General features: G+C 36.8%; 2 protein-coding genes across 2 annotated transcripts in view; one reads left to right on the top strand and one right to left on the bottom strand.

Annotated features, from left to right (window-relative positions):
• fndc3ba (fibronectin type III domain containing 3Ba) overlaps positions 1–17304 on the top strand; it is a 148005-nt gene extending 130701 nt beyond the window's left edge. The window contains exons 22-26 of the mRNA XM_059501909.1: positions 40–320; positions 4770–4985; positions 11386–11552; positions 11665–11792; positions 16549–17304. Coding sequence (XP_059357892.1) covers positions 40–320; positions 4770–4985; positions 11386–11552; positions 11665–11792; positions 16549–16860 — 1104 coding nt within the window. The 3' untranslated portion in view covers positions 16861–17304. The remainder of the gene's footprint in view (positions 1–39; positions 321–4769; positions 4986–11385; positions 11553–11664; positions 11793–16548) is intronic.
• Positions 17305–23297: 5993 nt separating this feature from the next.
• ghsra (growth hormone secretagogue receptor a) lies at positions 23298–26636 on the bottom strand. The gene is made up of 2 exons (XM_059500896.1): positions 25249–26636; positions 23298–24349 (listed from the first exon to the last, which is right to left on the bottom strand). The coding sequence occupies exons 1-2, from the start codon at positions 26024–26026 to the stop codon at positions 24045–24047; spliced, it is 1083 nt and encodes a 360-aa protein (XP_059356879.1). The 5' UTR covers positions 26027–26636; the 3' UTR covers positions 23298–24044.
• Between the last annotated feature and the right edge of the window lie 1173 nt (positions 26637–27809).

The following is a 27809-nucleotide window of genomic DNA, read 5'->3' as shown; positions in this document are numbered from 1 at the left end:
GAAAACTTTGACGGCTAACTTTTTCTACCCTGTTTCAAGGCAGCAAATCAGGCAGGTGCAGGACCGTACAGTGATCATGTGAGCTGTCAGACCCCCGCCACCATGCCCGACCCCATCTCAGTGTTGTGTGTACTTGAGCACGACCCCACAGAAAGTGGTGTCTACACACCTTCCACTTGCCTGGCTTTGAAATGGGATGAGCCCTGCAACAATGGCGCGGAGATCACATCTTACACTCTTAAACTGGGAGAGCAGCTCATCAGCCTGGGCACCAGAACCTGCTATGTGCTACAGAACCTACAGCCTGACAGTGAATACAGGTATGTAACACACACACACATTGTGACACTACCGTTCTGTTCACTAGATCACGTTCATCTGCTGATTTACATAAGTACTTCTGCGTTATGGGAAAACAGTGTTAACTAATAACTACTTAGCTTTTTCCAATTCCCTGTGATCCAGACTGCGGGGAGTAGTTACACTCCATCTCAGGTCTCATTTGCATTCTGCAAAGTTGTCCATATCAGGGAAGTGTGACGCCACAACCGCGTCACCTCCGCTGCCTGATTCCTCGCCCTGCCCTGGAGAACAGTCGGTAAACAGCAGCTTGTTAATGATGCTAATCAGAAGCTAATGAAAAGAAAAGGCCAGAGGGCAGAGTTTGTGTGTGTATCTACGAAGTGGCGACCATAACAGGACATCTATCCCTGCATGGGGCCTCCACTGCGCACAAATAAGTGTCTTCATCAGCCAGCTTATGCAACCCATGTTTTTGTGTGAGAGCTTTGATTGTGGCCTTTAAATTAGAGATCTGCGTGGGACTGATTTTTCCAGTTTCACCCCACTTTCCTCTGACTCCTGCAGATTATTACTCGTCGTCCACCTGCTCTTCGCTTAATGATTATCTTCCTGCCTACTCCCACTCTATTTACACTGCCATTTAAAATGTTGGGGTCTGTAAGATTTCTTTTACTTTTATTCAGCAAGGATGCATTAAATTGTTAAAAACTAGGTTAAAGACTCTTGTTACAGAAGATTTCTATTTCAAATAAATGCTGTTCCATATCAGCACCATGTCCGCATATTAGAATGATTTCTGAAGGATCATGTGACACCGAAGACTGGAGTAATTCAAATTTACAATCGGACGAATGTTTTTTAAAATAAATTGAACATCGAACATTTTAAATAGTAATAATATTTCACAATATTATCATTTTTATTGTCATTTTGATTAAAAAGGCAGCTTTCACGGGTATATGAGACTTTCAAAAGCATTAAAGCAATAAAAAAAAAATCTTACTGACACTAATCGTTTTAACTCTACGCTAGGTCTTGTCACAGATTCTCAATATTCAGAGAAAATAGAGCATGACTGCATTTACTGTCTAAGCACCATAAATTTACTTTTTGAAAATTGACAATAAATGGCAAATCTTACTAAATTTGTAAACGTAAATTTAAACAATATGGTGGAATATTAAACTTTTCAATGTTGCTTACCTGGATTAAACTCTGTTTCGAAAATCTGGGTTGTAAATACTCTTTCAGAGAGAAAATAGACTCTCTGTAGATTAGATTTTTCTACAATCTTTTGTGTGTGTTTTAAATTTCACTTAGTATTCCCGCCATGTTCAGTATTCATGTGCACAGAAGATCGGTGTTGATTTTCTAGTTATGGTTGACCTTTCCATTTCCACATTGTCCATCTGTTGCATTTGTTTGCTGTTGGACTTCCTCTTCGTTAGCATTCTCTGGCATGCATCATACCCCACTGTTTTATTATTCATGGAACAGTAGTAAAATATATGGCCCACATTATTTATTTAGTTTTAATTTTTTTTTTCTATTCATTGATTGCTTTTGGATTTTAGAAGCAAAACCAAAGGCAGGAGTCCACTGCAGAGTATAGTTTACAGTATAGTTAATAGATTTTATTCAAACAAATGGGTTAGGATGGTAATGTCACACATTTGCTTTATGATCAGTGACTTAAATAATGAGAATCTTAAAACATGGTTCCAGATAAAAGTTAAAATAAGATTTTGAATCTCAGATTTTTTTATGTGGCCTAAGACTTTTAAACCCCACTGTATATGAATCAGGACCAGATATTTTTGAGCCAGGCATGGCTTGAAGCAGACTGAATGGCCATTTGATTTCTCCTAGATCGATTATGTCTTTTGTCATTAGGGGCGTACAGACTAATGAAATCTCTTGTTTTGTTTTCAGTTAAATGTCAACCAAACAGTCTGGTGTTGTGGAAGAGCTGCTGTTAATTCCAGTCCAGACTCCCCAATGCTCCAATTTTTTTTAAACCCAGAAATTGATTTTGGATCTATTTGATTTAATAATATGACGAAGCATTATTTTTGAATGATGGGCTTCTAAAACAAAGCACTTTCAGCCATAACAAATCTAAATTTGATTGAGCTCAGCGAGGTGAAAGTTAAGGAAGTTATTTGCATCCCCAAGTGAGCAAAACTCAGCATGACGTGGCTTATTACTTCTTATTATAGTGGCAGTGAATGAGGAGATCGACCACGTCTCATTTCACATCAAGGCTGAGTCAGGTGAAGCTGGGTAAAATGAGTTGTATTTTCAAAGAGAAAAGCCTGTTTTAGCTTGATTTTGTAGTTGTTTTTTATTGTTGTAATAAATGAAAATAGTATCATATATTAGTATTTATGTACATATGTGTGTCTAAATATATTTGTGTGGTGCCATAGAAATGCAATGAAGTGTTTCACATGATTAACAGCAAAGCAAGGGCACATCTGTTGGCCTGTTGATAAACGTGAAACCCCTTGCACTCCATTCATACATTCATATTCAGATGAAGTTGCTCATATGAGTGTCATCTGCTCACCTCCTGCATGAACGGCCGCTGTAAGCGACATTCTTACACATGAACATGAATGAGTCTAGTATAGTGAGTCACATTAGCTCTGTTATTGATGATACCATGTGTCTCTGTTGACATTTGTTTTGAAAACAAAAACAAATCCACATGCTGTAATGTTCCAGTGCGGTTGATTTACAGTATACAGTTCAGCGGTGACATGAAGTAAACAAGTTGCTTAGCTTTCTTGCTTTTAGATACAACAAAGAATGTTTACTTCATTTAATGGCGTTAAACTTTCTAGTAAAGCTAAACTTTTCATAGCTGCACTACAAGTAAATTTTTGTTAACTGCATTGAAGATACTAAAAAGAGCATTATCTTTTTAATTATATCATTAAAACTGATTGTATGATTTATTTAATGATCAGGTTTTATGGGGTACTAAAATAATGAGGATTTCAATTCGGATGACAGCATTAACTCTGAACACTTTAGTGAAAATTCTAACTAAATATGCACTTATACACACTATCACAAAGGGATAAACCGATTAGATTAAACAAAATATTTGTTTGTTCCACAAAGAGAATTTTTTTTAACCTGCAACTAAAACAGTCAGGATTTCAGTTAGACACTTTTCTGAACACTGAACACTGTATGTTGTATAAAAAAAAATAAGCACACTAATACACTAAAACTAAGTCTAAAAATATTAATAAAAAGATTTTACTAAATGCAAAATATTTGTTCTACAAACAAAATGCTTAATGCTTCTTGGAACATGAGTTTTGTTTTGTTTCTTTGTGTTTTGTTGTTTTGAGTTGTTTTGGTTTTTGTTGTGTTGTGTTTTTGTTGTGTTGTGTTGTGTTGAGTTTTGTTTTTTGTTTTGTTGTGTTGTTGTTTTGGTTTTTGTTGTGATGTGTTGAGTTGTTTTGTTTTTTGTTTTGTTGCATTTTGTTGTATTTTTTTTTTTGTTGTGTTGTTTTGGTTCTTGTTGTGATGTGTTGAGTTGTTGTTTTTTGTGTTGTGTTGTTTTGTTTTGTTGTTTTGTTTTGTTGTCTTGTGTTTTGTTGTGTTTTGCTGTGTTTTATTTTGTTGTGATTTGGTTTCTTTTGTGTGTGTTTGTTTGTTTTGATATGTTCTGTTTTGTTGATGTTCTCATCTCTCAAATGAGTCAGACATCCCAAATGCTACTGAGTGAGGACTTCTAGGAAAATGTGTGTGATTATTGTCTGCTCAAAGCTTGCAATGCAATGTGTGGCATATGACATGTTGCTGAAAGGTTTTGATGAAAGAGCAGGTTTATTAAGAATTACATTCTTAACAAGTTATAGATTTACGCCTCAAAGCTGCTTTGTCAGGAGGTCTTGTGGTAAAGGTCAGGTAAAGTCTATCATGCTGATCCTTGAAGCTTAATATCACCTTGCTGCTGGCTCTTGTAATGTCTTGACTGTTATGTTTTTGTGACACACATGCACGAAAATGTAATTTATAGTAGCCACACTGAAAGACTACTTTGAGTAGTAAGGTAGAATTTCCTACTGAGCCCATCAGTCACACTGCTCTATCTGATGGTAGTCAGGGGTTTTCAGTCTTAGGCTTTTTCTTTCTGTATATCATGTAGGAATAGTAGGAGTGACGGAAATCTTATTTACCCTTACTGTGATATAAAATGATTATAGACAGTAATTGGGATATATCATTGTAGTTTTGGAGGAAATTCAGCAGAAATAAATGGATGAGGATGCTTGTTTTTATAATACAGTAGATAAAATATTTTAACATAACATAAAGCAATCCTGCTCACCGATAGCAGCACAAATAGAAATGCTACATCTGTAGCAGTTTACACATTTCTAGCTCTGCACCATATTCTGGCCCTGATGTGCATGTTTTAAATGAGACTCTCTGTGCTGTGTCAGTTTGCAGATTCAGGCAGTGAATGAGATTGGTGGCAGTTCTTTCTGCCCTCCCCTGCTGGCCTGCACCAGGCCGCTGCCCCCTGTCCCGCCCCGACTGGAGTGCACTGCCGCTGGACCCCAGAGTCTCAAACTCAAGTGGGGAGACAGCAGCAATGCCAAGAGCCTGCTCGGAGAAGAGATGGTCTACAACCTGCAGATGGAGGACAAGAACAGAAGGTCAGTTCATCTCGATTACACCTTATGAATGACAATAGATGCACCGCTAAGAGAGAAATTGAATTCATTTTCAAAGTGCACTGTGAGCAATAATGTAATTTAGTCAAGGTGAACTATCATTAGATGGCAGCAAAATTTTGGCATTACAGGTATATAATTTATTTTTAAACTTTTTACCTTGTGTGTTTTTTTTAGTTGAGAACAGCTCAACAAATGAAAGCTGTCATCCTATAGAAATGAGTACTTTGAGTTGTAATTAATGTTAAAGGTCTTTAGGCCTTACTATTATAGACATACCTGTATATTGGCCAGGCCACTGCATTTTTAACCTCCCCAAGTTTCAGTTTGGCTTACATCCTAATTTAATTGTAACTGTTGATTGTTTGCTTTGGCAAAGTGGCATTTTGGCAGTATTTTTGAGTGGGCAACAGGCCTGACAGATGGTCATTTAATAGAAAATAAAATTAATTCCCAACCGACACTGTCGGAAATCCTTTGCGTTAGACCGGTTAATTTTCTCATTATTTTAATGATTCTCTTTAGCCAGTAACAGTTTTTCTCCAAGGGGAGACATGATTAAAGAATTCTTTTTTTTTTATTTTTTTTTTATTTGAACATAGAAAGTCTATTGATACTCACAAAGGCTGAATTTATTTGAAGAAAAATAGTCACATTGTGAAATATTATTACAATTTAAAGTAACTAGTTTTCTATTTTAATAGAATAAAAAAATGTTAATGTTGTAAACATTTGTGCTGCTTAATATATTTGAGGAAACTATTTTTTCACGATTCTCTTAGTTATGTATCTATTGAAATTGTTCTTTGTGTCAGAAAGCTGGAGTTTGTCAGAAATAGAACGGGTCATCAGTTTACTGTCATGGATTTGTTGTGTCGCGTTGCGCTGCATCCACTGCAAGAGAACATCACTGGGTTCTATTTCCTCTTGTCAAATTGTGCCGCTCGCCTCTGGTGTAGATGCTTAGAGCATATGGAAGCATATGAGTAGCAATATTCAATTTTGAATGTAATATGCAAAAGGACAATGCAATATGTAAAATGACAATGCATTTCTGTATTTACATTAGGGGTGTGCACGGATAGTCGAAAATTTGAATATTCGTTCTGCTCTATTCGATAAATAAAAATGATATTCGAATTTTGCAAAAAAAAAAAATCAAAGTTCACAATAAAACCTAATCTAACCTAACCTAATTCTAACCTAACCTAATTCTCCACGGCATATTTGAAGGTGTATGCAAGCAAAAAATAATTAATGAATGAATAAGGGGCCATTCACATATCGCGGCTAATAACGCGTGGAAAAGGCTATGCGCGCCGCTTTCTCCTTCTTTCCAAAGCGCTCGGGCAGAAGCGCTCCTCTACTCGCGTCTGCCCTAGACCCTTGGCACAAACATCTCAGGTTTCTCAATGAAAACATGAGAGAAGTAAGAAAAAAAAACTTTTTTGAACATTATCAGAACATTTTCCTTGATGTGAGTGGTGCGGATGCAGCCGATACGATAAAGAAGATGCAATGCCCACTCGTCGGAAAGGCTGAGCCAGTTCTCCAGCGATGATTACAGAGAGTCCAGCCGAGACGAGTGGGAACAGTTCTTGCTGGAGCCATGTATTCCACCAGATGAGGATCCCATTCAGTGGTGAAACGAAAACACGAAGCGCTTCACAAAACTTATTCGCTTAGCACACCGTTATTTGTGAGTCCCGCCAACGTCTGTGCCGTCAGAGCACGTTTTCTCCGTGGCCGGCCTTATTCTTAACAGACTAAGGAGCTGACTTTCCCCTGATCATGTTTACATGACCGTATTTCTTAACAAGAACATTTGAAACAATAGAAAAAAAAGCAAAAAATATTTGCTGACAGTTTAGAAGTTAAGTGTAAGCTACATTCTGTACAATAGCCTAATTGCTGCAGGCTGCTTTACGTTTTTTCTTTGTTCACTTTTTTTTTTTTTTTTTTTTTGCTTTTAATCTGTATTTTTGTTTGTTTGCACGCATTGTTAAAGGTTTTCAGCTACAAAACACGATGTGTAATGTTCAAGCTTATTGTGTGTAAGCTTGTTCAAAATGACGAAAACAAATGTTGCTGAAAAATAACGTCTGACTCATTAAACTTCATTTAAATAAACGAATATTCGAATATTCGTTTTTTGTGAGCTCAAATATTCGAATGTGATATTTGTGGAAAACGCCCATCCCTAATTTACATTTACATTTTACAGTACATTTGTACAACGTTTGGTGCAAAATGAAAATGAAAATTATATTACATAATTTTCATTTGCCATTTTATACACTAGTTTTAATATGTAAAATGAATACTAATTTTAACGCTTTACAAGTTACAAGAGGATTCAAGTGAGAGAACATGGACAAGACAGTTGGTCCATGTACGTTTTGATCATTTCGGTTTATGGCTTCAATATTTCATTCGCACTTGTGGGCTGAGCTGAAACGCTGCTTTCATCTGATTGGTCGAATTGCTACACCTTCAGCACTGTCTTTTCATTCTTTCAGGCAGAATAAGAGTCAGTACGAGTGCAGCACTGTAGAGTCTGAAACCACCACTCACTATTAATTAGCATAATATTTAAATCAGATGTAGCTGGCCACATAATTCGTGCTGCTGCGACTTGCAAATTATTTCTAGGTTGTAGTATTGTATGAATGTTGTCCCACTGATAAATACAGTGCAAATAGTTCTGTCTCTTTGGATAAAAGTGAAGTGGAAATAAAAATCAATAATAGACTGAACAGTTCCATGATAATATGTCTGTAACATTTACCACTCTCATCTTTTAAGTCATAAGGCACTAGGTATGTGTGTGTGACATTAATAAATAATTGTGAAAATTAATATAGTTACATTTCTGAAATAAATTAGTAATATTTTATTACATACTAAATTGAATGATGTTTCTCTTTTTAGTCTTCTTTGTTGGGCTTTAGAAAGACAACATATATTTACTGTATTTTCCAGACTATAAGTTGCACTTCTTTTCATAGTTTGGCTGGTCCTGTGACTTACAGTCAGGTGCGACTTATTTATCAAAATTAATTTGATATGAACCAAAAGAAATGAACCAAGAGAAAACATTACCATCTACAGCCACGAGAGGGCACTCTATGCTGCTCAGTGCTCCTGTAGCCTACCCCAGAGCACCCTCTCGCAGCTGTAGACGGTAATGTTTTCTCTTGGTTCTGAATAAATGCGACTTAGTCCAGTGCGACTTACATATGTTTTTTTTTCCTCGTCATTACGTATTTTTGGACTGATGCAACTTATACTTAGGTGCGACTTATAGTCCGAAAAATAAGGGTAACATTGTTATTATTATTTATTATGAGAGTAATTGACACAGACTAGAATTTTACTGTTTCACCAAATTCAGCTCAGATCTTCAGACTCGTCTGACTCGCGTTGCTGTATAATTGGCCAGACTTACCTTCCCAAAAAATAATATTTTTATTTCATAACTATATTAACTATTTAACTATTATTATATTAACTATATTTATTTCCACTTCACTGTTATCCAAGGAGACAGAACTATTTGCACTGTATTTATCAGTGGGACAATATTCATATAATACTATAACCTAGAAATAATTTAAAGGAGTCACTTGCAAGTCGCAGCAGCACGAATTATGTGCCCAGCTACATCTGATTCAAATATGATGCTAATTAACAGTGAATGGTGGTTTCAGACATTATAGTACTGACTCTTATTCTGCCTGAAAGTATGAAAAGACAGAGCTGAAGGCGGAGTGATTCGACCAATCAGATGAAAGCAGCGTTTCAGCGCCGCCCATAAGTGCGAATGAAATATTGAAGCCATAAACCGACAAAATGAGATATCGAGCCAAAAACTCATTTTGAAAAACGAATAAACGAGCCAATTTTCCATTTCTCGTTATTGAATTATAAATAGGAAATGAAATTATCAAAACGTACACGTGCAACTGTCTTGTCCATGTTCTCTCACTTGAATCCTCTTGAGTCTCTTGACCTTCGGCACGGAATGCATTTTCAAGGTGCACATTGAATTTTGCTACATTCATTGCGGGACATTGAATGAAGATGCAATCGTAAGTGTCTTGACTGAGTGTTAATGAATTAAGAAAAATAGCATTTGAATGATAATTTTGCCACAGTTTTTGCTTGAACATGTTATACATATCTAATAATTTCTGTAATACATTTTCATTTTAATTTTTGCAACTTATAAATCATTAAAATTAGTTTTCATTTTACATATTAAAACTAGTGTATTAAATGGCAAATGTAAATTATGTAATTTTCATTGTGCACCAAACGTTGCACAAATGTATTGGAAAATGTAAATGTAAATACAGAAAAATGCATTGCCATTTTACATATTGCATTGTCATTTTGATTTATTACATTCCAAATTGAATATTGCCACCCATATGCTTCAATACGAGCAGAACCATCAGCGTTCATTTATATTTCTACGTGACTCCCTGCAACACAACTCTGATCGCGCCATCTAGTGGTCTGTTATTGATACAACCACAACAGCTACAACCGATAACAGAAAGCTCAAGTGGGTACTGCGAGTCATGTTGAGGTAATTATACGTCAAATTAATATTTTGTGCTCAGTTATTTAAAATTAAATTAAATGTATGCATTTAGCAGACACTTTTATCCAAAGCGACTTACAGTGCATTAAGGCTATCAATTTTTACCTATCATCTGTTCCTGGGGAATCGAACCCACAACCTTGCGCTTGATAGCAAAATCAAGCAAAATCATAACAAAAACGTTCAGCAAACTATTTTGATTTCACAACATTCTTGAAAGTTACAAAATGAAATGTCGTAGTCATAAACAGAGGGCTAACAATTGGTAGCATAATGTCCCCTTGACTTTGTGTTAGTCCTGATCAAATTACTGCAATAAACATTTACTAAAGGCCTGAGATCCAATTGTCATCATCAGTGTGCATTAGAGTGTTCTTTTTTTTGTTGCTATGTTAACAATGATTGATTCAGCTGCTTAATCAAAATTAGATGCCAACTGCACAGTCAGGACAGACTAGATTCAGCATGGCTCTGAAATGGACTCGTAATAGTTCTGCTATTACACATTTTATTTCTGGTCAGATTGCCATAGTAACCAAAGATGTACTATCCATCGAACCAACAACAGAAGGTACTGTATCAGAGCACTTCTCTGTGGACTCTCCTCTTGTTCTTGTTTTCTTACTCTTTGAAAAACCCTTTCATCTGGAGTTTGTCATAATTCAAAAGGTGATATGTTACTGCGTGTTGGAGCTGGACTTTTCCTGTACTATTCCTTTTTATGCACATAAAAAGCGATCAATCCAAGCCAGCATTCCAACACAGACTTGGATGATGAAGAGAGTTTGACGGGCTGAAGTGAGAATATTAAACGTGAACTTCTGGTCAGTGGTCCGTTAACTGCATCTTATTAGTCAGACATCGAGCTGTCAGGAATTTCTTGAGATTGGCATTGTCATTAAATAGCAGCTGCTGCTTTGTTCTCTGTTTTGACCCGAGTTGTTTGTGTAAAGATTGATGGTGCTGAGGATACCCAGAGCTCACTGCCAATGCCTGAAATTTCTACCTAATTTATTGTAATTGAGACCAAAAAAGGTTAAATCAAATTCTGAAAGCCTGGGGCTGGTCTACAATGTCATCACGTCCTTTGTTTGTCTTAGAAACACACAAATGCGCCTAAAAGAGCATTCTTTAACATTTTGTGTTTTTTTAGACAAATGTAGCTCATCTTTAAAGCTGGTAACAATTGTTAACTAAAATCGACAAAGCAGTTAATAAAACAAATTGTTTGGATGTTAAAAATGGATATCCACTACCATTAAAAACTTTAAAAAGTACATTTTTTCAGAAATTAATACTTTTTAATTAAAAGGATGTATTAGATTAATTGATTAAAAACAATAGACTTGTACGTTATTACAAAACAAAAAATCTAATATAAATGCTGTTCTTCTGAACTTTCCATTCATAAAAGAATCCTAAAAATAATGACCGTTTACTAAAACATATTAAGCAGCACATTGATGATAATTAAAATTTCTTGAGCATGAAATCAGCATATTAGAATGATTTCTGAAGAATCATGTGATTACTAAAGATTGGAGTAACACCTGCTGAAAAGTTTGCTTCCCCAACACATGAAAAAAAAAGCGTATATTAGACTATATTAAAATAGAAATTAGTTAATTTTATATTGTAATAATATTCCCTAATTTTACTGTTTTACTGTGTTTTGATCAAATAAATTCAGCCTTAATGGGAGCAACAGAATCTTTTAAAAACATACTTTTGATTGGAGCCAAGTTTAAATAAAACACCATGTTTATGTTTTAGGTTTGTCACAATTTACAGAGGCCCAAGCCACACATATAAGGTACAGCGACTAAATGAGTCGAGCAGCTACTGTCTCAGGATTCAAGCTGTGAGTGAGGCAGGAGAGGGCCTTTTCTCTGAAGTACACACCTTCCATACGACCAAGTCTGTTCCTCCAGCTCTCAAGGGTAAAGTATATTTATACAAGAATATTTGCACATTGTTTCACTTGGCGTGTTCATGTTCTTGATGGGCATTTATTTGATGCTTATACAGCTAAACTTGTGTATTATCCTTTAGCTCCCAAAGTTGTACAGATGGAAGGGAATATGTGTGAGGTGAGCTGGGAGAGCATTCCACCAATGAGAGGAGACCCCATCATCTACATCCTACAGGTGCTGGTGGGCCGGGAGTCTGATTACAAACAGGTGAGATTCCATTTTTCATACCTGAATCATCTGTACTGTAGATTATGGCTGTTTATTAGCCAGTGATTTATATCTCGTGTTTTTTATTATTTATTTATTTATTTATCTAACACCAAACACTGCATTGCAGGACAGAGATTTTATTAATAAATCCAGACCTACAGGCAAAACAGAAAATGCACGAAGTTTCTTGCTAGACTTTGCAGTCCATTATTATTCAAGGAAAGGGAAAAAGATCAAGATGTCATCCCACAGACTAAGTCTGAGATAGAAGCAGGATGATAGGTCTCTGTCCTCTGCCTGAGACTCTTAGTATTCTGCTACTGATGTTGATGCCTCTGCTGATGGCTTGATAGAGACCAACACCCAGCTCATCTATCATGCTTCATACAGTTGAAGGAAAAAGTTTAGCCTGATGAAACTATTGAACTTGTCTTTTTAAGAATCAGTGGCTTTTGTGACAGTGGTGTGCAAGTCCCTGGTTTGTCTCAGAGAGAGGATTATCATCATTCACTGCACAAGTGACATTATTGCACATTTTTGTCCGTTCGCTTATAAATGTGCCGTCATTTTGCTTTTAATGGCCACATTAGTAGATCAGTCTTTGAATCATAAATCCACTGACTGGTTGTGAAGGCCACAAGGTCTCTCTAGGGAGTTGTCCAGAGCAAGCCAATCAGATCCTTTCCTTCCTTGGGATATTTTTCTGTTAGGGGCACAAACGCTGCTGTTCTAATGTTTAATGTAGCTGGCATGGCTCCTATTACTGCGTTAATGTGCTCCTTGTCCTGTGAGCTGTTAAAATGGATGTGAGAAGTGACGAGTGTGTTGTTTGCATGTAAAGAGAAGCAAGGGTTTAATGGGAGCAGATGTCATCTGCTGTTTGCTTTGCTTGTAGGGTGTCTGTGTTAACTCGTAACTGGAATATGTCTCCATTTCACCATGTAAACACATGTGAAATTTACAGAACAACCAGGGACCCAGTACAAATCCTGGGTGCATCTCAGATCATTTTCACCCAGATAATGCATGTTAACCATACCTTTTTTTTCCCCTAAATTCAACACATTTTTTCTTCTATATATATATACATATATATATATATATATATATATATATATATATATATATATATATATATATATATATATATATATAACACTTAAATCAGCTGTTTTAAATGCTCAAGTGAAAATTAGGCATCACTGCATTATAATGTACAGAATAAAAAATGGATATTCAGTTTGAGATGTGTTAGATAACAGTAACAGTTTTATTAAATTTGATTCATTTTATATTAACAACTAAAAACAACAATAATAAAATAAATGTACAAATAAAAGAAGTGAGCAGGAATAATTAATCATGATGTATATAAAGTATTGAAAACATGGAAGCTAAGTGATACAAATAGTGAAGACTGTCTATGCTGTTATATAAAAGTTTCATCACTCATGGACCTGAATAAACAGTTGTTTTGTTGCATTTTATTTATTTATTTTGTTCTATATTAGATTCAGTTTTCTTTTGTCTGCTCATAAGTAATTGGCTTGTATTTGGCAACTTTCATTAACCGAGACCATTGCCATCTCCGTTTTACATGCTCTTCTGAACTCAAATGGCATCGGTTTCATTCCTCTCTGCAAATGGAAATCGAAAAATGAAATAGTAGCTGTCAAAAGGGGTTGCTAGAAACAACTTGTATGAAGTTTATCTCTAAGTTTATCATGCATTATACTGCTGATAGGAACAGTTTCTAAATGTATTTGCTTAGCATATGTATTTCTTTGATGCCTTAATTTTTTTTTTCTTCGGTTAAAACAGATATAGCCTGTGTCTGGTGTGCGCTGGAAGCTGAATTCTTCTTTTCCTTATTGAAATCAAGTATTTAGTTCTCTCTGGACCTTTTGTACAAGCAATAGGTATTTGGAGGGGGAAAAAGACTCAGATTTTTATTCCAGCTTTTCTAAACCGATCGTGCCGTGGCACTTTATCCATCCATCTGGAATAAACAATGAAGGTCTTCATGTTTAAATCCTGGCTTTGCTGTGCTATTAGAGCTGCATGGTGATATACATCCTCCATGTTTGTTGAACATTTCTTGTTAGTAACAACGTTTCATGCATGTCACTCTGACCAAGTAACAAACTGTCCTGAAATGGCTGTTGGTGGCAAACTGCCTCGGAAGGTAAATATTTTAGAAACATTTGATGATAATGATCTTTTAAAAAGGTATCACCTTTGGTTTTGGAGGTTACCCCAACTCCAAATTTTATTTTGATTTATATACTTGTTTTCATTAACCATTTGAGCAATAAGTAACAGATGTGCTTTTGTCCTTTTTTTTGTTATTTTTTTTACATCTGGATGTATTACTATCAGCCATGATTATTGTGCTCTGTTAATTAAAAGCCTGTTAATATATATTTCGGCTAATTGTTTTGAGAAGCATACATGTAAGAAAGAGGCAATTTATACATGTTGATTTACATATCTGAATGAAAAAAACATGAATTCCTTAACATTGCAATATATGTTTATTGCTCTTAAAATTACTAAATAAAAGACTGACTAAGAATGCATTACTTTGCACTTGTATAGAGATAGCATTCGATAAAACCTTGAAGCCTTGAAAACACATAGCTTACTGAAACAAGCTTACTGAACACATAGGGCCTAGCTTACTGAAAAAAAGTTCTTCTTTCAGATGAAAATAACAACAACTTTATTTTAATACTTGTTTAGAGCAATTGAATGAATACAGTAACCAATGTAAACTTTAGGGCTTTAAGCTAATACAGAGAGTGCTTTTCCAAAAAATAAAAAATAAAAATTAACAGTGGGAGCCAGCAGCCTGTCATGTAGAAAAAAAATCTCCGAATGCTCCACGTGAAACTTTGGCGTTCCGCCCTTTTTCTATCGTGTCTAATGATTTTGGTTAATATGCACGAGGTAGAGCGAGAGAGAGAGAGAGCAAGACAGCGCTCGTGTAGTTTGAAGACTGTGAGTGTGCGAGCGCGCGTGAAACTTGGGTGTTTCGCCCTTTTTCTATCGTGTCTAATGATTTTGGTTAATATGCACGAGGTAGAGCGAGAGAGAGAGAGAGCAAGACAGCGCTCGTGTAGTTTGAAGACTGTGAGTGTGCGAGCGCGCGTGAAACTTGGGTGTTTCGCCCTTTTTCTATCGTGTTTAATGATTTTGGTTAATATGCACGAGGGAGAGAGAGAGAGAGAGAGAGAGCAAGACAGCGCTCGTGTAGTTTGAAGACTGTGAGTGTGCGAGCGCGCGTGAAACTTGGGTGTTTCGCCCTTTTTCTATCGTGTTTAATGATTTTGGTTAATATGCGCGAGGGAGAGAGAGAGAGAGAGAGAGAGAGCAAGACAGCGCTCGTGTAGTTTGAAGACTGTGAGTGTGCGAGCGCGCGTGAAACTTGGGTGTTTCGCCCTTTTTCTATCGTGTTTAATGATTTTGATTTTGAAGACTGTGAGTGCGCGCGCACAGCCGGGGCTCTCTCTCGTACGCACCCTGTCAGGCGCAGCACAGTCATTATATTCTACATCACTCACCGATAAAAATAAGGCTTTGACAGCCGCCAAAAAAAAAAGATCAATGCAGAAAAACCCCTGGATTGGTTATATAACGTTGGACAGAATGTTGATCCGGCCATCACGTATATTCAGTGCACATAAGGTAAAAGTTTTGCAAACGTTTTTTAGAGAAATAAAAACAGGTGGACGAATCAATGCGCATATTTTGCGTCGATGTATTTTTTGCGTCGACGTCATCGATGACCTCGACGCGTTGTCCCAGCCCTAAACACCAGCCCAGATTTCGTATCTAGACTCTTTTTCATACCTTTAGAGGTTTTGTGGCATTTGTTAACACACTACAGGATATGAGAGCCCGGACTTCTATTAGGAATGTACCGTACTAACCACTATCTGTGATACTGGCCCAGCAAGACATCCATCCAAAGCTACCCCTATGCTCTTACTTTAATAAAAGTTGTTGATCTCTCTAATATACTTTTTTGGAACTATACTGTATCCTGAGAGATTGAATCACTGGTTTAATTAATTAATTAATTAATTTAAAAGCAGTTACATTTATTTGTAATGAATCTGAATAGTATTAATAATATTAGTAATCATACTATTAATAATCATATTTATTATTATTGAATGCAAATGCTTTAACAAAAATACAAGCTTCAAATTTATTTTAATATTTTTTATTTTTTAGTTGCATGTTTTTTCATTCTTTTTTATTATCATTATTATTTGTTATTTTATTAATTATGCTATTATATACACACACACACACACACACACACATGCAGTATAAACATATACATATATATATATATATATATATATATATATATATATATATATATATATATATATATATATATATATATATATATATATATATATATTAATAGTAGTAGTGATAATAATAATTATTATTATTATAATATTAATTTAATGTCAGTTCAAGTTTTAGCAATTTTGCTGTTTGTTTGTTTGTTAATTTTATTTATTTTAATCTTAATCTGATCTTTATTTTATTTCATTTGTTACCTTTTATGCAAGTAACAATTTTGTAATGGTTTTAATTTTAGTTAAATATAATAACCCCTAATAATGAGCTTCCTGGAACATAAACAGTTCTTGATGGTGTCCAGTTGGACATGTTTTACTCAGTCTGAGAATATGAAGCTACATTTTTCACACACATTCTCTTTCTCTTTCAGTTATATAAGGGAGAAGACACAAGCTTCCAGATATCTGGCCTGCAGAACAACACAGACTATCGCTTCCGTGTGTATGTGTGTCGGCGGTGTCAGGACAGCACACAGGAGCTGTGTGGCCCTCTCAGCCCATCCTCGCTCTTCACCCTGCGGCGCACGGAGCTCACCCTACCCGGAGAGCTCAACTCCCCCGAGACCCTGAGGCCCAGCGGCATGTTCGCCACGGACGAACGCTTCGCGGCAGTCTTAGTCGGGGCTTTCGCGGCCCTGTCTTTCTTCATCGCTTTTGTGGTGGAATACTTCTTCATGAAGTGAAAATACCGAAATGAACCAGCAGCCAGCCAAGGGGGAAAAAAAATTTTTTTTTTGAGAAACACACGAACACTTAAAGTATGCATCCGACGCGACGTACTGTGAGCTGAGTATGTTATACAGGCTCTCTTCTTGTCTTTCATTCTTTTCTCTCTCTCTCGCCCTCTCTGATGCCTTCCAGCCTGCCTGTGCATCGCTGTGCCACTCACTCTTTCACAGCGTGTGGATTTTGCTCTGAACTCTTAGGGGAAGCGAAACCACATCATCAAGCCTTACAAAGAGTTGCGCAACAGCCTGTTTTTGCATGCCTAATTTTTTTTTTGTATCCCTTTAAGTGTACGTATATCTTGGGAGGAAAATGTATCTGTATTTTTACCGCATTCATGGCCTTACTTTGTTTTATGTGTCCATTTGTTTCTCAGTCATATATATATATATATATATATATATATATATATATATATATATATATATATATATACACAAGTTACATAGCTTTATCGTGACGTAACACCCACAGTTCACCCAGTGCCGTTTTTGATACATAATCACGTGATGTTCACATTTTGCTTGTACGTCACAGTACGCATCACCACGACCCTTCTCAGAAACACGAAATACTGTTACCGTAGTAAGGCTGTTGTAACCCCCCCTGCATTTAAGCTGCCAAAGCAAGTTGCAATCCAAGTGTGGTTTAAGTGATGCTGCTATTGTGTGTTTATTTTTCCTACGAACGGAATCGGTTATCTAATATATAGAGATATAAATATAAATCTATAAGAGCTATTGTAATATAAGTAACAATGAGTTTGAAGTAGATCTCTCTGTTCACAATCTATGGTGCTTTATCTGTGGTCAGTAGTGGTGGCGGACAAGGGTGAGGGAAGTTAAACGCCTCCCTTTGCCACCGCACACCCTCTTTCTCTGGCCATCTAGTCCTAAGGTGCAGTGACACAGGGCTATTTCCTCGCCTTCTCGCCCCCCGGATGACTTTGGCTAGGCTTATGTCGCCCTCTCAGACTGACTTTGGGCTCTTTGTGGTGTTTGTAGATCCAGGAAGTCACAATACCCAGTGTGTAGCTGTGAATGGCGTTCATCGCCCATCGTGTTCCCGTGACCCGTCATTGTATGTTTCATCTTCTCTGAACTCGTGAAAGCCAGTTGGACATTTCCAAGGTGCTTCATATCAAGGTTATTGTCAAAAGCAGCAGTGAGTTCCTCCACCCACTGCGCCATGCCAAAACAGCCTGATGTGCTTGCGGTGCATCTTTAGCCAAGGAAAAAGGTACAAACCAGCAGTTCCCGTCGATCCAAAGAGTTTCTCCCACGTTACGCTTGCAGAACAGTTAGGAGGTTTCTAAAAACGAGAACTACATGGAGAAGGGCTTCTTCTCCTTGACTAAGAGCCTGTATTTGTACCTCAGGGACATGGACTTTTTAGAGGTCAAGAAGTAAATACTATGTTTCTGAGAGGGTGCTGCGAAAACACTAAACGTTGCCGAATGATTCTGATATTGCTGTCATCTGTAGCATCATTCCTTTGTATCGGCATCTGCAGTTTTAAATGCATTTATTTGATCGGTTTTCTCACCTAAGCTGTGCCTTGCTCTAGTTGTTTCGTAAGCAAATCGTTTACTAGCTCAGAATACCTTTGCCAAAGTTAATAGGAAAGTAAGGTATCATTCTTTAGGGTTATTTATACTATCTATTGCATACAGTACTTTAAATGGCAATTAAAGTGCAATCTTCATTTATTTATTTTTTCAAGAAATTAAGAGATGTAGTTATGTACTATTATTCTCTCTCTCGCTCTCATAGCATGATTTTATTTTTCTCTTTTTTTTCAGTTATTTGTATTGTAGATTAACGATTAAGGCCAGCATTCCTTTCCTTCATAATTCTGGTTATGTTTGTGTCTTTCATTGATTGGGAACATGTAGCATGTACCATGCTGAAACATTTATGTATAACCAAATGCCTGTTCATCTCCTGTCAGAAAGTGCCGAACTCCAGCTAGTTGTCTTCTCATAGAGAACTGTAGCGAATGTTTGATCTGTTTACTTTTTTCTTTTGTGAGCTTGTAATGGGACGGACAGTATGTAGCTACATTTGGCATTGCTAAAAAGAGTGTTATGACACTTATGTTATCTTACTGTTTGCCAAAGCGGAGGCTTGTTCACTTTTATGTTGCTTTTTGTTGTTATTTAAAGGGTTACTTGATAAAATCCTTTGTGACGCTAGAACATCATTTCTTGAAAAGGAGAAACATAGGTTTAAGTTAAACTTCATCTGTGACTACACTTTTTTTTAGTAGTGAAAATTGTGCCATTTATTTGAATAATCCTTCTGAAGTGAAATCTTACATGCTGTTTCACACCGAAAGGAAAGCAAAACAATCAAACTGTTTTGAGGCAAGAGACATTTGTCATTTCCTTTTATTTTCTATACATGTCATAGCGCAATAGTGAATTTATTCCAGTATTTTTGCTATATAGAGAGATATATAGATATAGTATGACAACTAACAGAAATGAAGCACTTTTTAAAGCGAAACATTAATCTTTATTAGATTTATCTTGATAAAACTGTATTTCCTAGTCATTGTTGCTATTGCTTTCAAATCAAGGCTATCATGCAGTCAGAAATGTCTGTAAAACTGGCCCACACAGGCTTCAACACATTTAGTGAAAAGTCTGAGAGTCCATTGGCATCCTTTTTAATGTTAGGTTTTTTTTTAATATTATTATCTTAAGGTTGGGGTTTTTTTTTTTTTTTTGCCCATTATGTTCAAGTAGTATTTGGTCCTAACAGGTGATTTAAATTTTTATACATCTTCTTTTAAGTATTTTTTCTTTTTTTATATTGGTCCTTGTAAAATTTCAAAAGAACAGCTTCTTTTTCTTTTTTTTTGGCCCAAGTACAGTTTTGTATTTTTATATTGTATTTTATTTCGGTTTTATTTGTGCTCTTTTTTTTTTTTTTTATATGAAAATGAATTTGAACATGATGTTTGGAGATCGGTCAGCTCTCAGTCATCCCAGAGAAATGTATAGAACCATACGTGTATTCAAGTATTTTCCAAAAAAAAAAGTATGTATTTTTACCTCACAGTTTAAAGAAAAAAAGGAAAGATATATAAAACATTCCAGGGTTGTCATGATCTACAATTTTTAAAGTCATACATTTTTCTCATATTGTAAATGTTAGACAATTTCATATGCATACATATAAAAGAAACTGCCATATCAATGTTAATGTATAGATTTTTGCAAATACTACCCTATGTATGGAAGACTTAACTGTATCTGTAGCTTGTATGTAATATATTTATACCCAATAAATGTTTTAATTTTTTCTGACAAATTGTATTTTGTACTGGACATGTTAATCTTTCATATGATTGAAGTCACTCATTGGTTCTTGTCTGTTGCATGTCATGAATATTAAAACCCTTGCAATGAGTACAAATACTGATCATAACCCAATATTTGACATTGCTAAAATTCAGATCATGTTCTTATTCTCAAAAACCCACCAAGTAGGAAACATTTAAAGGCTGTTCGGCAATATTACTGAGGTGTTTGACGTAGAAGGATGTTGTTCATTGAAGCTGGTTGTGCAATTTCATCCACCACCAAAAGTGCTTCATACTGTATGAACCTGTTGAAGCAGATACTTATTCATACAGAAACGTTAACAAGCCAAAATCCATGGTGTAAAGTGAAATGATAAATAGCTTTATAATGAATAATTAATCATAAATCCTGAACTTGAACAGTATCAAATTGCCTGGAAAGCAGAGCATTTATTTTTATCCATTTCCATTAATTACAGATGCCTAGCTTCTTGCTGTTTTGCTTCAGTCCTTCTCAGTGTTTCTCTGACAATCTGTTGGTGTATTTTTTATTTTATTTTTGTGGTAAGTACTTGTTACTGGTTAGAGCTGACACTGCAAAGCTACAAAAAGTCCGTTTTCTTCGTCTCCATTTTCCTTTTCAGATTTTCTTTATTGGCGTGACCAGTCACAATACACTGTATTACCAAAGCAGTTGCAGCTTACAACTGTCTTGCAAGTGAAGACATTAAGTGTTATGTTTGTGGAAATTGACAGCAATCAGTTATTAAGATCTGACTTTTATTAACCTGTACTTTTAATGCCGAGAGTATTTTAATTGAAGTTGATCATTAAAAGCGGATTGTCCAGGCATAGTGCTCATTTATTTTAGTGGACCTGTAATTGACACTTTGAAGTGGTATTTTTCTTGATGTGTTTTATGGTGAAGGAAGGCAGGAGTGGCATGTGTGAATGGACAATCTCATTTTGCAGCATCACCTTCTGCTTCGTAAGGAGATCGGACTGATTTATGAAGGTGCTCTCCTCTTGAATTCTCTTTCTCTAAAGTCTGGAGGCTCTGACCTTCATTTGACATCAATAAAACACCAACAGTCAGACTTTGCACACGGACACAGGAAGGAAGAAAGCAGGATTTGTAACAAGATGTCATGAAATCCAAAATCCACTGATACTGAATAAGAACATCTCAAATGAAAATTACATCACTTTCCCCTTATTATTTTTTGAATAACTCATTATAGTCTGTAAATGACCACACATTCCTAGATTTAATTACTATTCCAGCTGTTATCGGTCTGTCTATCTGTCTGTATTTCTGTCTGTCTAGTGGTATGGACAGATTTAAGTCTTACTGGGCAACCATAAAAAATTTAAATGGATAAATAGTTTGTGTGTGTTTATGTATATACAGTGGGGTTAAATATTTATTTGATTCCCTGCTGATTTTGTATGTTTGCCCACTTACAAAGAAATGAAGGGTCTGTAATTTTTTTTTTTATTTGATCCCTATCAACCAGCAAGAATTCTGGCTCCCACAGGTTGGTTATGTGCCCATGTGGAACACAAATTAGTCCTCTCACTTTAAGAAGTTACTCCTAATGTCAGCTCGTTAGGTGTGTAAGACACCTGTCGACACAATCTGTATCTTCCGTTCCAACCACTCCCACCACCATGGGCAAGACCAAAGAGCTGTCAAAGGATGTCAGAGACAAGATTGTAGATCTGGACAAGGCTTAAATGTGCTAAAAGACCATCAACAAGAAGCTTGGTGAGGAGATAGCTGTTGGTGCGATTATTCAGAAATGGAAGGAATACAAAACAGTTGGGACCACAGTCACCAAACAAAACTTTGGTATAATACTACGCTGCAATGGACTGAAATCCTGCAGCACCCGCAAGGTCCCCCTGCTCAAGAAGGCACATGTAAATGGCCATTTAAGGTTTGCCAAAGAACATCTAAATGATTCGAGAAGGCTTGGGAGAAAGTGCTGTGGTCAGATGAGACCAAAATTGAGTTCAGTGGCATTAACTCGACTCGCTGTATTCGGAGGGAAAGAAACGCTGATTATGACCCCAAGAACACCATCCCTACAGTCAAGCACGGTGGTGGAAACATTATGCTTTGGAGCTGTTTTTCTGCTTAGGGTACAGGACGACTTCACGGCTTTGGGGGCAAATGGACGGGGCCATGTACTGTAAAATACTGGACGAGAACCTCCTTCCCTTAGCCAGAACACTGGAGATGGGTCATGGATGGGTCTTCCAGCATGACAATGATCAAGGCAACAAAGGAGTGACTCGAGAAGAAGCACATTAAGGTCATGGAGGAGTCTAGCCAGGATCCAGACATCAATCCTATAGATTATCTGTGGAGGGAGCTAAAACTCCGAGTTGCCAAACAACTCAAGAAACCTTACGGTTTTAGATAGGATCTGTAAAGAGGAGTGGATCAAAATCCCTCCTGGGAAGTGTTCAAACCTGGTGACTAACTATAAAAAAAAAAAAATTTAACTCACTGAAATGCAAATCAAGTTCTTACCTTTATAATTGTGTTTTTTTCTGGATTTGTTGGTTTTTTTATATTCTGTCTCTATACATTAAAATAAACCTACCATAAAAATTGCAGACCCTTAATTTCTTTGTAAGTGGTCAAACATACAAAATCAGCAGGTGATCAAATAAATGATTTCCCCACTGTATATGTATAAGTGTAAGTGTATGTTTGTGTCTGTGTGTGTGTGTGTGTGTGTGTGTATAGTTCCAGTATATCATAAATAGTATATCAATTGTTTGTCACTGTCATTGTTCTTAAACTAAAGAATGATTTTCAAAGTTGTAAATAAGAGATTACTAGAGTGTTTTACAAGAAAATATTATTTTAGTCTTTCTACTTTAAAATATCATTTTTTATTCACTGTTAATTGATGTTCGTTGTAATTAATTGTAAAATTTCCTAGCAATTTTTTTAGTGAAAATATACACAAGTTTTTAGTGTATTGACAAAAAAAATTACCGTACAAGAGAAAACCTCCAACACAACAGACATTCAATGGAATATGAGTATATTTACATATTTTACAATATACAAATATGTAAGTTTCTATTCTTTACATAATTTAGAACACAGGACATGCAGTTTCCACAACAGATACTACTGGGTGTAACATACAAATATACTGTCACAACATTTATTGCAGTGGTTTTAAATAAAACTCTTCTTTATAACTGGGTAATTCAGTACCAATAGTTTATACATTTAGCACATGAAACACTGAGAACAAAAAAGCAAGCTTTTATGATGTCTGAGTACTTCAAGGCACCAATGCAATTCTGATTTTTATGTTTCTCTGTTTTTAGTTAACATTCCTTAGAAACTTTTGAATTAAGTGTATTGCTTCAGGACTGGAGCCAAGCCTTATGAACACACACATAAAGAAAGTGACAACACCTGCTAAAGGAGCATGACGTGCATTCAGGCACAATGCAAATGAACGGCATCACCTTTGGGTCCCTGTAGTCGGGCGCATAAGGTTGCTGTATCTACAGTGCTAATTTTGTCTTCCAGATTTCATTTAGATTTAAGGCAACTGAAGTTATCTTTTTCTCTCCCTTGTCTCTATTTACAAGCATATGTTTATAAAACATCAAGGCATCTAATGAAATGCTGAGCTTGGAATGGATGAATGGCTGTTAATAAAATGAATGAATCTTTCTAAACTGCTCTCTTATGAGAGATCCATGTGGATTTTTGAAGAACTATTACCTTACAAAATGGTGGCAGCAGTAGATGAGGTCTGAAATGGCTGTTAATGGTAAAGTCAGTCTTTCAGAGTCACAGGCTGGCAGTGGATTCCGTCCAGCACGGGGAACTCTCTCCTTTGACCACTGATGTGCTTCTTCGTGGGGTATGATGCAGTCCGAAAAGTTTGCAAGCTGCCATCCTGTACTTCTTGGACATGATGTTGTACAGAATAGGGTTGATTGCAGCACTCAGGTAAAAGAGTACAAAGGAGATGAGATTACAGTAATGGCTGATGACGGACATGACAGGAGAGCCCATCTCTGTGGATTTGGAGATCAGGTAACGTCCAACGTGAAAGGGAAGCCAGCAGAGCACGAAGGCAAACACCACCACAGCTGTTAGAGAGAGAGAGTAAAAGTTACTGAATGGTGAAAGGTTCCCTCACCTTGTTGCAGAAAGCAAATAGTAAGAAAAGAAAATATTAGTCATGCACAGATACTTCTAAATCATCAAAAGAGGCTCGTTAATGGGTAAACATCGACTTAAACCTCAAAATTATAAGCATTTTTCTTAACATACAAAAATTGTTCTATTTATTTTTAATCATTTCGTAGTAATAAAATATGTATTTGTGTAGATTCTAGTTGTCACATTTTATTAAAACGTTTTGTCAACCCTGTTACAAACCTCCTTTATTAAAATATTATTTTTAAGAAACAAATAAATAATATCACCGTACAGACACAAAAGGACAAGTGTCTCCTGTTTTTTCCCTTCATCGCAGTTTGTTCTTAAAGGAGGATTTTAATTATTCAACCCTGTTACCTTGATTTCATATGATAAAATAACTACTTAATGAAAACTGCATACTTTTTTTCCCAGAAATACCAGCATTCTTTCTAATATAAAATGTTTTTTTATATATATTTATTAGAATATATTGTACAGTAATTTATTATATATATGTGTGTGTGTGTGTGTGTATAGCTTGATATGGCACCGCATATTTCAATTACCTATTAAAGAGATGCGATTTAAAATTAAAATAAAAATCACCTTTTCATGGAAAGGTGTACAATGAGCCTTTTTACTTTAATAAACCGTTTAATTTAGGTGTTACAGCATAAAGTAAATTTTTAGGTTCCCTAAAAAAACAGTTTTAGTGTATGCAGGACTGTGCTGTTGTTTTGTTCCAAGCGCATCCCGTGCGTAATGGGTGCGCTTGTGCGTAAAGTACGCAATTGATAAACAACTTCATCGCGGTTACCCAACACTAGTGAAACCGGAGACTTACCTAGCATTTTCACTGTCTGTCTATTGCTTTTATCACGACTCGAAGCCTTTTCCCCAATCGTCTCCCTCTTTCTCTTCCAGAGCTTTCGCCCGATGAGACTATACAATACAGTTAAACAGAACACGGGCAAGAAGAAAAAGATGCTGGAGACCCAAACCATAATGGTTAAGAGCCCAGACCTAATGGCATATTCCGTGGCTTTGCATTCGTTTGTATCCCACGAGTTTGTCCCGTTTTCGTGCTCAACCCCGACGAGCACAAACACAGGTCCTGCACTAAAGAAGGATACTATCCAGAGGACCAAAATGACCCCGCGCACGCGACCCTTGGTCACGACTACCTTTGCCCTAAGAGGAAAACAAATAGCAAAGTATCTCTCCACACTGAGAGCAGTGATGTTCAGAATGGTCGAGTACGTGCAACACTCGCTCACAAACTGAAAGAGTTTACAAAGTACGTTGCCGAAATTCCAAGGTCGGTACCTCCAGATTCTGTACAAGTCCAGAGGCATGCAGAGAAAAATGAGTAAATCCGAAAAGGCCATGCTGGACAGGTACAAATTGGTGGTGGTTCGCATGTCCTTGTATTTGGTCACAACCAAAATGGTCATGAGATTCCCCGTTACACCAACAAAGAAGAAAAGCGCGCAGGTGACGGTGACCCCGGTTAGCACTGGGACGGGGAAGATGTTGACCGGGTGCTCGAATCCCCAGTATGTCGCGTTCTCATCCCAACTGCAGTTGAAGGAACAGTTGGACCGGTTCGTCCAGGTAGGCATGCTGAGAGATCATGGAGCGTCTAGATAGTCCTGTGAGAGAGAGCTCGGGGAGGACAGTCTCCCCTCCGACTCCCCATCGCGCTGAACTTATACAACCTGTACCGCAGGATGCGAACAATGGTAGCTTTGGAAGCTCTGAGCTTCCTAATTACGGGTTGAAGCCCCCTAAAAGTCTTCAAAATAATCAGTATAATAAATCTTCAAAGTATTTTACATGTATACTATGTGTTCCAAAAAACTCTTGCGTTTCTGAAACCACACATTAGCGCGCGAAATAAAAGTTCGCTAAATGAAATTGCATCCCGCCTGTAAAAGTAACCATAGCAACAGTATGACGCTCTCTCTGTATTGAGCGTGAAAACGACAGAACTGCCATTAGTTAATATGAAGGGCTACATACCAAATACACTCTCACTAATGCCTTTGTTTTAAACGTCTTTATGATACTTGACGGTTAATTTTCATAGAATGCGCCTTGACAGAGATTCCTTTAAAAAGTCGACTCATCTGAAGGTTGTTCAGTATTTTGCAGCTTGCTGTCGGCTTCTCTGTTTGTAGCTGTCAAATAAATGTCTTCGTGACACATCCTTACCATCCGTTTCACATCTAAAAATGGTTCCAAAACTCAAGAGGAGATAAGAAAGGCAATCCAGCGTTTGCTGCCAAGTTATCTGTCCAGTTTGGGACAGAAAATCGTGTAGGAAGAAAGATAAGTGTAGAAGGTGGGAGTCGGAGAGATGAAATCAGCTCGCGGAGGATGAGAGACGCGCGTGATGCGCTATACTGAGGGACTCTTTCCTAAATGATGTCATTGACTCATCAGTGAGGAAAAGTGCATGCGGAATATTGGTAGAGAGTTTCGTAAGAGCTTGGAAAGTATACATTCACGTTATTTAAATGACAAAAGTAGCGAATATAATGAGGACGGATACTTGTTGAACACTGCCATCGTGGGGTGTTGGGATAGAATGCAGTGCGACACATTCTTGAAAAGTTCAGTTGGAAACTAGTTACAAACAAAAAAAATTATAATAGACGGCAGACCAAAACACTAATATCAGTCTGACTAAAGTCAGTATCTCGAATAAGGAGTCCTCATAGGGGTTTGAGAATTTATAATATTCATGAAGTGCGCAAGGGTGTTCCTTCACAACCGGAGGCTGCAGTTTCAAGAGCGCATGTGAATAAAGTAAGCTTGACTTATGGAGTTCCACATCTACTGATACACATTGTTTTCTCGCACCGGACTGTGTGTGTGTGTGTGTGTGTGTGTGTGTGTGTGTGTATGTGTCGGTGGTGGTGAGGTAAAAGGCGACCAGGTAGTGGACCAAAGCAATGTGAGGCAAAGCAGGGGAAACTTTTTTTGTTGTTGCTCCGTTTGCATGTATATTGTTTTACTACTTACACAATTAATTTAACTATCATTATATTATTTACAATACACATATTTCAATTATATTTTAGGGGGGTAGCCTACAACGCTCAGATGGCGGGGTCGGGGATAGGGGGGGGGGTCTATGGTAGCCTGTCGTTTTGGCATTGTTTTGCAGTGATGAATGAGACGTTTGGCAGTTTTAATAGTTAATCTGCAGGTCTACACCACATACAGGCCCGGTTAGCATGAGTTAGTTTCTGTCATCTTCTCCATCGCTAATATTAAGTGATTTAATTCATCCTCGCGGGAGGCTGAGCAGGTCTTGCTTTCTGGTCCTGATTATCATTACAAGTCAGAGTAGAATGTAATTTATTTTTGCACAATACCCAGTGCATCATTTTGTTACTC

The sequence above is a fragment of the Carassius carassius genome, chromosome 20 (assembly GCF_963082965.1).
Source record: "Carassius carassius chromosome 20, fCarCar2.1, whole genome shotgun sequence".
Lineage (NCBI taxonomy): Eukaryota > Metazoa > Chordata > Actinopteri > Cypriniformes > Cyprinidae > Carassius > Carassius carassius.
The sequence above is the reverse complement of the archived record's forward strand: the minus strand, read 5'-3'. Positions and strand labels throughout refer to the sequence as shown.